Source organism: Hippocampus zosterae, chromosome 4 (genome assembly GCF_025434085.1).
Source record: "Hippocampus zosterae strain Florida chromosome 4, ASM2543408v3, whole genome shotgun sequence".
Lineage (NCBI taxonomy): Eukaryota > Metazoa > Chordata > Actinopteri > Syngnathiformes > Syngnathidae > Hippocampus > Hippocampus zosterae.
Window position 1 is genome coordinate 28,398,117 of NC_067454.1, and position 14,890 is coordinate 28,413,006.

Genomic DNA, 14,890 nt, shown 5'->3' on the forward strand with positions numbered 1-14,890 from the left:
GCAGACGCTGCACCGATCCGCCTGTCGATCTCTCGCTCCCTCCTGCCCTCACTTGTGAACAAGACCCAAGATACTTTAACTACCGTATTTTCACGACTATAACGCGCCATTAAAAGTCTTAAATTTTCTCCAAAATGGACAGGACCGCCTTATGGTGCGGAGCGTCCTTTATAAGCGCCGAGTTCCAAAATCTGACTGACAGCCGACACGCTGTTTATATAGAGAAAAGGCGGAAGTGACTGTGGCCAGGCATGCGGGAAAGAAGTCGGCCAATCAGGGAAGGGTGGGCGTGTATATATACATATATGGAGAGGGAGAGAGAGAGAGAGAGGGAGAGAGAGGACAGGCAAGCTAGTCCGCCAATGGTGAAGGGTGGGTGTGTAAGTGGACGCTAAAGGGACGCCTCAAGCCAGTACCAACACTTGTATAGAGTGTGGCAATGTGCATTGTTGCAAAACAACTCCGGTTTTGGTTTCTAAGAACCCCTGAAAATAAACTCGACAAAAAGACACGCCTACGAAGCTCAGTTCAAACTTAAAGCCACCGGTTATGCTTTTGGCATGCGTGCCCATCTCACAGCAGCGGTGAAAAAACAAGTCAAGCAAATGAACTCTGAGCTTGCCGTTATTCCCGGAGGCTTGACTAAAGAACTCCAACCGCTGGACATTGGCATCAACCGGGTGTTCAAAGTAAAGTTGTGAACGGCATGGGAACAATGGATGATCGGTGGCAAACACAACTTTACAAAGAGTGAGAGGCAGCGCTTGGCGAGTTACGCCACAATACGCAACAACGAGAGGGAACGCGGCGTTTTTGATGGATTACGGTACTTGCACAATTGTTCAATTCTTTCTACACACACACGCGCTGCCACCATGTTTCGCTCTGTTCTTTACTTTCAAATGTAGGAAAGCTTCACACGAGAGAAATATTGACTTTGCTGTTGCTACTCCTTCTTTCCACTCGGCAATGCGTAGCAACTCACACTAACATGTGATGCATTCAATGACAACTGAGATGTGCAGTCCTCTGCTTCTGATACAGAGGATGAGGACTTTGATGGATTTCTGGGTGATGATTGATCGAAAAACGTGAGAACATTGTACAATGGCTAAATAAAATACACCCGAACTCAGTTCTGCTTTCGTTGCCTTTTTAAAAACGTGTTTTTAGCTTATCTGTATGTCTTGGCATGCTACCGTATGCTTCAAGCTAACGTGTTAGCGTGCGCGCATGCATGTCTTATCCCCAACCTGGAGAGTGCACTCCTCCCTTTTTCGACTGAGGACCCCAAGGTCTCAAATTTGTAGGTGCTGATTTTCACCCCATACGATTTTCACACTCGGCAGCGAACTGTTCCAGTCACAGTTTGAGATCTGATCAAGCCAGGTAATACAGCAGGGTTGTGATACTGAGGTGCCCAAATCGGACCCCTCAATGCCTTGGCTGGGCCTAGAAATTGTGTTAATAACCTTTATGGATCAATAACAAAGAACAACCTTGGCGGAGTTAGCCCTCAAATCTGATTTACTGCCGGCAATGCAGACCAAACTCTGACATTGGTCATACAGGGACCAAACAGCCCATCTCAGGGGGTTTAGTACTCCATAATCCAGAAGCACTCTCCACAGACCTCCCCAATGAACACAGCCAAATGCCTTCTCCAAGTACCCAAAACACATGTAACCGATTGGCCGAAGTCCCATGAACCCTCAAAGACCCTGTTGAGATTGTAGAGCCGTACCACTGCTCCACGGCCAGGGCAAAAACCACATTGGTCCTCCTGAATCTGAGATTTGACCTTCTGATGGACTTCCTCTCCAGCACCCATAGACATACCTTACCGTGGAGGCTGAGGAGTGTGATCCCCTATACTTGGAACAAAACCTCCAGTCCTCATTCTTAAAAAGGGGGGCCATCGTCCTGTATAGCAATCCACAGACACCGTCCATGATGTCTACATGACCTTGTAGAGGCATCTCAGCTAGGACAGCCCAACAACATTCAGAGCCGTCCAGCTCTCATACACCTTCTTGGAGTTGCCGCAGAGGAGCTTTTCAACAACCATGGTAACCTCAACCCCTGGAAAAGGAGAGCCCACCTCAGAGTCTCCAGACTCTGCTTCCTTTTGAGAAGGCGTGTTGGTGGAATTTAGGAGCCCTTCAAAGTATTCTCCCACCGCTTAGCAACATGCCGAATCAAGGACAGCAGCGCCTCATCCTCACTAAAAACAATTTTGAGGCTGCACTGCTTTCCCCTCCTGAGACGCTGGATTGGGACCATAATTTTTCTCGAAGCAATCTACAATTTTTTCTTCTTTTTTTTGAGTGGTGGTTGTTGGGTGGTAGAAATTTGGATTAAAAAAGCAACACATTTTTTTCCTTTCCACATTGCATTTGAATGGGTAAAAACCATATGCAAATGTAACTTCACTTGCAATTCATACTTACCTTTGTTTGTTCTCAGGCAAGGCTTGTGTGTCCACAGCAAACATCTTGGATACAAAAACTATAACCGGAGCATTTTCATTGCTTGAGCACTGGAGAAATGCTGAAAAACACCCAATGAAGCATAACAAATATAAACCATTATATCTACACAGGATTGCACAACAACAGTGGCTTGGTGGCTGCTATGTGAGTGCACCTATAGTTCACTGATGCCACAAGTTTCAGAAATAAATGATGAAATCAACACATTGTTGTTGTTTTTTTTAACATTTAATATTTTGAATACTAACCATTTACAGTGATCTTTTCCAGGACTTTTCAAGAGCTTTTGTGGGGCGTTTCCCATCAGCTACCTTTCACTAATACACTAATAAATTCCATCCTCATGCTTTGGAGAAGTGATATTTTCTACCATTTAACCAGATTGCTTCTATGTTAGCAAATACCATACCAAATGGGCTCCATAAAAAGGCTCTCTCACAAGTGCAAATCAATTCTCATCGTTCACAGCAGAGCCATTCAAGAGAGGGATTTGTGTGCGAATGACAATACAGTATCTTATCTTACTTGGATGTTGACATTTAAATGACTTTCATTGTGAAACGAATCAAGACAATGGAATACAGCTGACTGATGAATGAGTTGCTGATGAGTTTGAGAGGCCAAAGCCCATGCTTGCACCCAAGGCGCTGCCACAGGCAAATTGATGAGCCCAGGGGGATAACCCCAACTAAAAACTGCATGAAAAGTCACAACTCTCGTCTCTATGCACATAACAGGGTTTTAATTGAGCTGAATTCCTAATGAGGGTTTTCTCCTTTACATACTTTGTTTCTGCTGTCGAACAATGGATAAAGTATGAAATATAGAGGAAAACATTGCAAAGAGTATCGATGACCAGTCGCTATCTTGAAGCAAACATCATGCTCGCTGCCAGTAACGTCTGACGTCCCCACCTCCAGACCCAAACGGAACCTCCCGCTAGCCCTGATAAAACTTTCTAGAAACGCCACTGAATAACACCCTGAGTGTGATGTTAAGGGTAAAGTATGAGCCTTAATGGAGACTTCTTTCTTCTTACTTTTTTCTTTTCTGATTGATATAAAAATGATTTAGTAGATATAAACACATAACAGGGTAGGACTAGATAAGTTTTTTACTTCTTCCTACTCCCTTGAACATAATAACTGTGTTGAATGAAGAATGATTTCTTTCTTTTTACTTTTTTATCTACTTTATTTTCCGTCAAATTATTACTGTATATGTTTTATGTTATGTTATGTCGCATACTCGCATGTTAGAAAAAATACAATACAAAACCCCCGCAAGATGTTCCAATTCATACCATTTTTCAGTTCCTGCGTCCTCTCAGGCAAGGTGTCAAATCGACGCACACCAACACTCATCAACTTCTCCACCCTCTCTGCTGCTATGTGTAATGGACTCGGAAGCTTATTACAGACCATTGCTATAGCCAGTGTCAAAGAAAATCTCAACTAATATAATTTACAAGATGAACAACAATTAAATAAATTATTTGGTAAAAAGGATACATAGGACAGCCTGAGACACTGGTAACCACTGGCTGCATATAGCAGAGAGGAGGACTTTAGGGTCAGAGTGACGAGAATCCCTGGCCATCACCTTGACGTCAAGAGATGCCAGCACCTTCTCAACCTTCTCTTTGTCTCTGTTAATGAAAAGACTGAAAGCTTGGCACGGATAATATAAGCTGTACAACATGCAAATACAAAGTAAGTAAGGCCGGTTCATTTTCAGTATTTCCAACTACATTTTATGACCCACCTGCGAGTAACAACAGCATCATATAAACTCCAAATGTTATCCAGGACAAGTTGCACAAAGAGTGGCTTCTTGCCTTTAACCTGGAAAAACAAGGTGATCGAAAATACATAAGGGCAATCATTCCCAACCATTTTTTCTGCCACAGACTGGTTCATACGAGTGCATGTTTTTGGAGACCAGCAACCATTTTGGCGATGGGATGGGAGGTGCAGATGTATATTCCACTTCGGAATGTTATCGCAATGGTATGTTGCCGTTTCCCAATGTGGCACCTTCCTCCACAATAATGGTGTCCATAATTGCAGAGTAACGTTCATCTGGAAAAAGTTCAAAGTAAACCGTTTTCCTTGTCTCCTCCCGCCTGCCAATCATGTGCAGTGTGATTATAAAACACGTTGCAAAGATTCACTGAACATTTCCTAACATATTCCAACTGCCAGGATGAGGTCCGACAACAACAATGCAGGAAACTATGCGTCTATGACATTTTCAATGTAAGCCTGTTTTTTTTTTTTTTTTTTTAAATTCTTAACTTTCCTAACTAAGGAATTCCATTGTGGCTCCTGCCTCAGTGTACCGGTACATACATTTAAAAAAAATTATAAATAAATAAATAATATCATCATCTGTGTAGTAGTGTTATAGCCCTCTTCACTGAACTTTCATTGTATTTTGACCACATATCGTGACCTCCAACCTGTTAATTTAGGCTACATTATTATTCATTTAGGCAAATTGCATACAGCATAATATCAAAATTCAAGACTTTTTCAACAATTTTTAAGAGGGATCCTGTTTTTGACGCATGCGGCTATGAAATTGAGACTGTGGGATTTCGTGATATATGTTACAGGCGATTTGACTCCAAAAGATTCAAAGGAGCTGAAGAACGATGGAACAGAGTAGAACTGCAGCCAGGATGTGGTTGAACCTGGAGTGGGTTTTGATGAGAAACGTGGTGATCGGCTACCTTCACCCAAAAAGTTGTGATCAACTTCTCAGATGAAAGGTGTCGCCAGTTACAGGCCACATATTTTTCCTCCTATGTAATAATATGTAACAAAGTGTGAAATGCTATTTAACCAAAGAAAAAGGGTCAAGGATGGCTTATCTTTAAAGCAGAGACAGAAACATCAGGTTTGTACCCACCTATTTTAATTTTTCCACTGTAATAATACTTATCAGACGAGACATTTCCAATTATAGTCAAATTGTAGTAGGATCTCATATCTGAATGAAAACAGACGACCAAATAAATAAATAAATAAATAATTCCAATTGGTTCTTATGAACTGGTGATTTGGAGGGGGGATGCAGGGTGCTGTGAACTGTAAGCGTTTGGATTACAATCTTTGTTTTGCTTAACATGCTGGAATACTAACGCTATCCCATGCCTTCATCACACACTTTTTAAAACGGTAATCTATACGGTAATTATTTTTATGTAATTGTTCCTGGCTGCAAGATGCTTAGCACTGGCGCTTGTTCCAGTTGTAGTGTAGGAGTACTGGTAGCAGGGATGCAGAAAATGAAACCCAAATTGAACATGTGTGCGCATGCCGTGTGTGTGTGTGTTTGTTTAAGTGTGCGTGTTTGTGTGAATATGCGTGTGAGTTTGTGCATTATTTTCATAGAAGCGGCTTCATAAAATTTTGGACATTGGATATTCAGCGTAATGAGCGGTGGGTGTTCCTTTAACTGTCTGAATTTCCACTGTATTTTATACAGCCAGCTTAAGATAAGATATCCTTTATTTGTCCCACACTGGGAAATTTACAGTCTACAGCAGCAAAATTGTGGGGTAGAAAGAAGAAAAACAAAATACTTGCATTCACAAAATAAATGTTTGTTTCAATGTACACACTTTAATTAAGTGCAATAATTAGTGACACTTACAAATTTGTGCTATTTACATTTGTTTTTCACGTAATTTTATTTTTATTCAGCAGCCTGACCTGATACCTTGGTCAATTTGAAACCAGCAAATGTTAGCCGATTGTTTACTTTAGTATTACTATGTTGTACACCCATGGTTTAAGAATTAATATTTAATAACCATTTTTAAAATAAACTAAATTATGTTAACTGAATGTTGTACCATCATGACATTACCTGAGCTCCCTTCATGATCTTCTTAGCTTTCGCATTAAGGTAGAAATCCCCCCAAAGGGTTTTGAGAAGCACCTCTGGATTAATGCCCATCCTCTCACTGTACATGAGGGCAAAATGTTGGATGCTGCAAAAATACAAAGAAAGATTTGGAAGTCAAAAGAGCCCTGGCCAAAATGCATGGCAACAATATGTATTTGACTAGGGTCACCAACCTTCAGAACACAAACGTTTACTGAGAGCAGACTAATGTCTATAATTTCACCTTTGAATAATGACGGGCATTAAACAGTAACATGTGGGACTGCATATTTTGCTTAAACAGGAACGACTTCTCACAATCATTATCACTGAACATTTCTTGGGAAATATTTACGGTATTTAATTGTCAGTTTGATAAATTTTGACGTCCTTCATCTAGTCTGAACAAATGACATTTTTAGGCTAGAAGTTTATTTATGTATTTACATCCCACAGCAGCAAGGTGTGACTTGAGATCAGGGCTACAGACTAACTTTTTTTTTGACTAGGAGCATAGTGGCTCCTAATCTGAAATGTTAGGACCGCAAGTAGAAAATGTAGGGACGCACATATTAAGTTGACTTGAAAAGTAAATACTTACTCCCTCCCATTTTCATTACATTACTGATAAATTGACTGATGTGTGTTGTGGAGCAGAATTTAGTCAGGAAAAAAAAAACATTCAAGAATATCATTTAAAAATAATAATTATAAATCAGCTAGTTTACTGGTCGCACAGGTCAAGCCCATGAAAAATGTACATGCAATGTCTCAAATTTTAGGAGCAAAATGCCACAATTTGGGACAGTCAGGATCCCTGGACATAAATCATTCTGTACCGTTTAAAAAAAAAAAAAATCTATAAAAGTTTCTAAATGTAATTTATGTATGGACAGTATACGTGTATACACTATAAAGTGCATATCATTTATAATTTATATTATATATATATAATATATATATATATATATATATATATATATATATATATATATATATATGTGTGTGTGTGTATGTATAGTGCCGTGAAATAGTATTCCTGATTTCTGTGTTCTTTGGCTTATTTATCACATACAAAGGTTTGTATTTCCTTGGGTTGTCTCCATATGATATTAAAATTGGTTTGATGAATTGAAATCTTCGTGTGTGATAAATATGCAAACAGCAATCAGAAATCAGGAAGGGGGCTTTTTCATGGCACTGTCTAATTTTTTACTTAAATAAAATTTCATTTTAAACAAAAATTGAATATATCTCGACTTACAGTCTCTCAGACCCCATTTATATTCATCAGTTGAGGACTACCTGGACGACCCAAACTCCAACTGCCAACACAAATATACATTAGGTACCGTATTTTCCACACTAAAAGGCGCACTGGATAATGAGGCGCACCTTCAATGAATGGTCTATTTAAAAAAAAAAAAATCATATGTAGCACGCACTGGATTATAAAACACAATCTAAAATGCATCCACTAGATGGAGCTACACTCCCTCATTTCGACTCAAGAGGCGTTCATGACCAATACGAAAATTGAAAATAATGCATAAAAACACAAAATCAAGAGAGGAAATCACAAAACAAATTCTATATCCCCCCACCCCCTGGCATTTCCTTGATCCAACAGAACGATCAGATGTTAGTTCAATGTTGGAGACTGGACTGTCTCAGACGTTTTTGTTATTTATTCTATTGTTGTGTATTCACAAATGAGGAAATCACAAAATAAATTCTGTAGGGGGGCTACAGAATTTATTTTATGATTTCCTCGCTTGATTTTCTGTTTTGATGCATTATTTTCAATTTTCATAGTACAGTGCACTCCGCTTAATAGAACATCGGTTAATAGAGTAATCCGCTTAATAGAGCAAAAGGCTCTGGAACAGATTTGCCTAATGCAATTTACTATAAAGATACTCCGCTTAGTAGAACAGATCTCCGCTTAATAGAACAGGCCGTAAGCAATGAACATTGTAAACTAGTGGTTTTCGAAGTGTAGCTATCGCGATACTGTACCACTATCGCGAGAAAACGCGGTAGTTCTAGCCGTATACAGTAACAGGTAGCACGCGTCACTCCACACATAGACACACGCACGTCACAATGGCTTCAACTTCATTCAAGAGACGAGAGAGAGACGAAGTGTAGCTATCGTGATACTGTACCACTATCGCGAGAAAACGCGGTAGTTCTAGCCGTATACAGTAACAGGTAGCACGCGTCACTCCACACATAGACACACGCACATCACAATGGCTTCAACATCATTCAAGAGACGAGGGCTATCACCTGCGGATAAGAAGGACATACTCAGACGATACGATGCATTGCCGGATTCTCAGAAGGTACGCCCGCGGTTTCCAGGACTTCCCTCTTATCCAGCGCATTGAGAGGGAAGTCAACCGCAAAATTACGGACTCCTGTTTCCAGACAAAAGTAACGACATTTTTCTCGTGATTTAAGATGTTTGACTGAAGTTGATTAAAGTTGTTGTTTGATTAAAGATATGGACGTCCACAGTCGAAATATCTCTTCTAACTCGTCAGCAGGGGGTTTTCTGCGTGCATAACTTGGTCGTCGACGTGTCTGAAGGTGTACCTAATAAAGTGTCTCCGGTTAATAGAAACCCCGCTTAGTAGAACAGAAGCGCTTCGGCCCAATGGTGTTCTATTAAGCGGAGTGCACTGTATCATTGAAGGAATAGTTAATTTACATTTTTCGAAGGCGGTCATGAACGCCTCTCGAGTCCAACGGAAGAAGGCACGCAGATGGACAAAGACGTAACTGTATCTGTTTCGACTGTGAAAACCATGAATAAAGTGTGTGTGTGTTAAGAAAATGGAAGACTTTTTGGTGCACCCTATAGTGCGGAAAATACGGTACTCAATATTTGTAGACAGCACAGGTGTGTTCCAGCATTAAAGCTGCCGCATCTTGATTTTTGTGCTTGTTGCTACAATTTGGTTGCTGAAAGTACATTAAACTTGACGCCGCTGGAATCAGGTCTAAGTATTAGTGCAGAGAGTGTAACGTGATTTCTGGTGAACTTGATCGAGGTGCAGGCAGGCAAATGGATTCTGCCAATTAGAAGCTCATCTCTGGCCAGTCCATCAAAATATGCCTTGAAGTTAATGTGGTCCGTGGTATAAAAAAGGTTAGGCACCAGACTGCTGCCCTGAGACAAATCTCATGCTGAAAGTCAAGGGTTGGCAATTAATTTTTCAAAGGGGCCAGGCAATAAATTTAATTGTCCAGGGCGAACATGCAAACTCAATTGTGCCATTTGTGAATATAATGTGTTGTCATAAAACCATAAATTGTATGGTTTAATAAGTTGCCAATTGTTTTAAAATAACGTACTTTGAAATTTTAAAAAAGCCTAAATGTCTTCCCAAAGTCTTAAATGTTTCAGAAGTGTCTGTTTTTAAAGATTTAATAAAGCATGCTTTTTATTCAACACTTTTCCCCCAAACACATTTAGATGCTGCAAAGGATCACAATAACAAAGAAGGGTACATATGAGGAATAAAACCTCTACCTCATCGTTATGAAAAGTTTGGCCCTTCAGCTACTGTATTTTGATGATGGTCACAATGGTGGTACTTGTAAAACGAAAATAATTTTTTTAGGGTGGTGGGTGGGTGATACTTTCAGTTAACAGCTTGAGAACCACTGCGTTATTTGAATGAGTGATACAGTACAGTGATACAGTATCATGGTGATATTTTTTTTTAAATGCATGCTACATTACTATTACAGACATACTTTGTGATACTTTGGCAATTTAATGTCTGTGTACAGGTAATTATAAACTCTTACATTCGCCAAATGCAATTTTATTATGCAGTTTACAACACTGACATTATGTCATGATTACTGCATTAATACATAGAGTACAACTGTCATATGCCATACAGCATCTACTATTACCACCAAGATGTCAATCAGCATGCATTGAGAGGGTTTGCTGTATGTTATGCACATCGTGCCAGAGTTTATACGTGTGAATATTTGAAGGCAATGCATGAAATCAAATTAAAATGGGTAGAAAATGCATACCTGTGGTCTTCAGTATTTTTGTTATTTAGGAAAACCGTCCCTCACAGACCCTGGCCGACATGGGATGGGGGGATTCAAAGTTGTTTTGCACAACTCGCAGCTCATGACATTTAGTTCAGAAACCAACAAAATAGTTGCGCATTCTTCTATTCTGTGTTCCAGGCAACGTGCTAGGTTGCTAACCCTCGCTACTAACCACCACCAGCATATGTACACATTGCGTCAGCGGTGTCTTTTTTGTTGTTGTTTTCTGAAACTTTAATTGGCAATGTTGTACTAATACTAACCAGTAATATGTGTAACTAGCCGCAAAGAAAACTGGGATTATTTACAAACAGGCATTTGTACTTTGTATCAATCACTTGATATGAGTTTTGGCGGATGAATTGGCCCTTCGCCACAGTGCCGAATAATGGAAATTATTACCATGCCACGACACATTTCAAATCGTCATTGGCGATGTGACGAACGGGGACCGCGGACACTGCTGGCGGCACACAGTGTGGCCTATTAAGCAGTGGCGTAAACCCTGCAGTCCATTACCAATCCAGTCATTTCGGCCTGCATCTGACTCAATAATGATCCAGTGGATCGGAGCATCCCTAATCATAACGTGTGGTATACTGACGATATATGTTGAGTTTATAATTTATTTATTTATTTATTAATTACCATGGAGCTGCCTCTTGATTTTTGCGCAGGATAAATAAAAAAAATTAGGTACTGCAATCGCACACCCAAATATACAAAATATGTACCGTATTTTCACGACTATAAGGCGCTATTAAAAGTCTAAAATTTTCTCCAAAATGGACAGTACGCCTTATAATGCGATGCGTCTTTTCTATGAGCCGAGTTCCAAAATCTGGCTGAGACCCGACATGCTGTTTACAAAGAGAAAAGGCAGAAGTGAGGTCGGCCATCAGTGAAGTGCGGGGAATCGGTCGGCCAACCAGTGAAGTGCGTCCGCGCACTTATATTTACATATCTCTCTCTCCATAATTTACATATATGAAGAGAGGTGGACGTGAGGGAGGACAGGCACGCAGGGGGTGGGTCCGGCAATGAGTGAAGGGTGGGCGTGTAAGGCACGCCTCTAGCAGGTACCAGCACATGTATAAAAGGTGAGTGTGTGCATTATTGCAAAACAACTTCGGTTTTGGTTTTCAAGAACCCCCGAAAATGAGTTCCACAAAGAGACACGCCTACGAAGCGCAATTCAAGCTCCAAGCCATCGGTTATGCAGTGAAACACGGGAATCGAGCAGCCGCCAGAGAATTTAATATCAACGAATCCATGGTTCGCAAATGGAGGAAGCAGGAGAACGAGCTTCGCCAAGTCAAAAAGACCAAGCGCAGTTTCCGTGGAAATAAGGCGAGGTGGCCAGAGTTGGAAGACCAACTGGAGCGGTGGATTCTTGATCAAAGAGCAGCCGGCAGAAGCGTCTCCACGGTCACCATTCGACTAAGGGCGAAAACGTTAGCCGAAGAATTGAAAATTGAACATTTTCAAGGAGGTCCGTCTTGGTGCTTTCGCTTTATGAAACGGCGCCATCTATCTATGAGAGTGAAGACGACCGTGGCTCAGCAACTTCCAGCGGACTACAAAGAAAAGCTGGCCGTTTTCCGCACCTACTGCAGTAAAAAGATTGTCGACAAACGCATCCAGCCTAACCACATTACCAACATGGACGAGGTCCCGCTGACTTTCGACATCCCGGTGAACCACACTGTGGAGAAGAAGGGGACCAGCACGGTTGCGATACGCACAACGGGGCACGAGAAGTCAGCTTTCACTGTCGTTCTTGCTTGTCATGCTAACGGACAGAAACTGCCACCTATGGTGATTTTCAAGCGAAAGACGCTGCCGAAAGAAAAGTTTCCAGCCGGCGTCATCGTGAAAGCAAACCAAAAGGGCTGGATGGACGAGGAGAAAATGAGAGAGTGGCTAAGTGAGGTGTATGTTAAGAGACCGGATGGCTTTTTCCATGCCTCGCCGTCACTCTTGATTTGCGACTCCATGCGTGCCCATCTCACACCAGCGGTGAAAGACAAAGTCAAGCAAATGAACTCCGAGCTTGCCGTCATTCCCGGAGGCTTGACGAAAGAACTCCAACCGCTGGACATCGGCATCAACCGGGCGTTCAAGGTGAAGTTGCGAGCGGCATGGGAAAAATGGATGATCGATGGCGAACACAGCTTCACGAAGAGTGGGAGGCAGCGCCGGGCTAGTTACGCCAAGATCTGTGAATGGATTGCAGCTGCTTGGACGAACGTTGCTCCTAGTACAGTTGTTCGAGCTTTTGGCAAAGCCGGCATCATTTCCGTGGAGCCACATGACGACGAGAGTGACTCTGACAACGAGGAGGAACCCGGCGGTTTGAATGGATTACCGATACTTGCACAATTGTTTAATTCGGACACAGAAGATGACGACTTTGATGGCTTTCTGAGTGATGCTTGAGCAAAAAACGTGAGTACCTTGTAAATAAAATACACCCAAACTCAGTTCTGCTTTCGTTGCCTTTTTAAAAACGTGTTTTAGCTTCGAGCTTCAGTGTGTGCTTCAAGCTAACGTGTTAGCGAACGTGTTAGCATGCATGCATGCCGTATGTTTAAGCGTATGTTTTACCACTTTAAAACTGCGCCTATTCGTGCGGTGCGTCCTGTATATGTGTAAAATACAGAAATGTCACCCATTAATGAGACTGCGGCCATTGGTACGGTGCGCCGAATAGTCGTGAAAATACGGTAATCTACAAAAGGATTTCTTGAAAACTAATCATCCTCACCTGAAGCCCCATCCGTCAAGGGCACTGGCAAAGACCACATTTCCTTGGTCAGGAGAGAAGTAGAGATGAGAGTCATCAACCTCCTCGAGGCCTGCACTCCAATCATACACTTGCTCTCCATGCTGTGTCTCACTCCCTTGGTCCCCTTTTATTTTTTCTGCTTGCTCCTCCATCACGCTGGATGTGAACAAAGTTCCTGTGACCGCATTCACCTAAAACAAACAAACACACAAACAAAAACAGCATAATGGGATCACAGCCATTAAGCAAACATGATTCGAAAGGCTACAAAGGTGTGTGTGAGACAATTGCTTGACCTTCACCTGTTCCATGATGTTTTGCAAGTGGGCATAAGCCTCCTGAGGGGTAAACTTCAGCTCCATGATAAGTCTGTCTATTTTATTAATAACCAGAACTGGCCTGATGTTCTCCAACCAAGCCTGCCGCAGCACGACCTGCGTCTATTATGACAAGGACAGATGAAACAAATACATTTTTAGAACAAGAAAAGTAACTAACACAAGCAATATATAAACCTGTATGTTCCCTCAAAAGTATGACATTTCATATATTTTCATTTTTAAAAACCTTCAGTTTTTTTGCTGCTATTGTTCATTACACAAGTTTTGAAATGGCACCCGAGTAGGCAGCCTTCGGCAAGTGCTCTTCAAGAGCCTTGCTTTTTTGTTTTTTGTTGTTGTTTTTGTCTTTTGTTTTGTCGCATGTTGTTTGTTGTTTCAACGTGTGGACCTGATATGGTCTGTTTTCAGGATTTTTTGGCCACGACATTCGTCAAAGGAGAAATATCTGTGCTTGGTGGTTGCGCCTTCTCGGCAGCATGCCTGTACCAGCAGATTTTGATTGGGAAGAATGTCGGCGCCATTGACTGTCGGTGCTGGACAGACCTGGGGCTATATATTTATATATATATATATATTATATATATATATATATATATATATATTATACTGTACATATAGATAGATATAAAAGGCTGATAAATCAGTAATCGCCATTTTTTTAGGCCAAAAATATCATCGGCCTCAAAAAGTCCAGATTGGTTGGGCCCTCGGTCAGTCCCCGCTTGTGTTATTTTCATAAATTTTAAGTGTTGAAAAAGGCTTGTTCTTTTTGCTGTTGTTGTTGTTGAGTCATTGGCTAAAGAAAAATTGCACCTCGGAACAACCTCTGGTGCTCCTTTGAGCACCACACCAAAATTGTAATATACAACCCTGGCTATATGCATTAATTTTACTATCTGGATGAAAACCATTTCCAGTCCATGAGTGCCTTAAGTCTGGAAGCCATGGACTTCACACAATTGTTTCAAGTCAAGTCAAGTCAAGTCAACAGTATTTATAGAGCACTTTCAAACAGCCATCGCTGCATACAAAGTGCTGTACATGGAGCGATTTAACATATACAATAAACAGTAAGACGAATCAGTAATAAGTAATAAGTAATAAGGCGGTAGAAAGCACCAAGCAGTAAAATCAAGAGCAAATCTAAGTCATGCTGAGTCAAACGCCAAAGAATACAAGTGAGTTTTGAGGAGGGCTTTAAAGATGGGCAGCGAGGAGGCTTGCCGAATATTCAGTGGGAGGTCATTCCAGAGAGATGGACCAGCAACAGAAAAGGCTCGATCCCCTCT

General features: G+C 41.2%; 1 protein-coding gene across 3 annotated transcripts in view; it reads right to left on the reverse strand.

The window, feature by feature from the left end:
- efl1 (elongation factor like GTPase 1) overlaps positions 1-14,890 on the reverse strand; it is an 88,036-nt gene that overhangs the window by 55,438 nt on the left and 17,708 nt on the right. For 2 of the 3 annotated variants that reach the window (XM_052063859.1, XM_052063860.1), the window contains exons 6-12: positions 13,563-13,700; positions 13,240-13,451; positions 6,369-6,492; positions 4,257-4,336; positions 4,004-4,140; positions 3,796-3,918; positions 2,451-2,550 (exon numbers count right to left, since the gene is read on the reverse strand). In XM_052063859.1, coding sequence (XP_051919819.1) covers positions 2,451-2,550; positions 3,796-3,918; positions 4,004-4,140; positions 4,257-4,336; positions 6,369-6,492; positions 13,240-13,451; positions 13,563-13,700 — 914 coding nt within the window. Of the gene's footprint in view, positions 1-2,450; positions 2,551-3,795; positions 3,919-4,003; positions 4,141-4,256; positions 4,337-6,368; positions 6,493-7,646; positions 7,712-13,239; positions 13,452-13,562; positions 13,701-14,890 lie in introns of those variants that run through there. The other variant, XM_052063861.1, reaches the window with a different exon arrangement.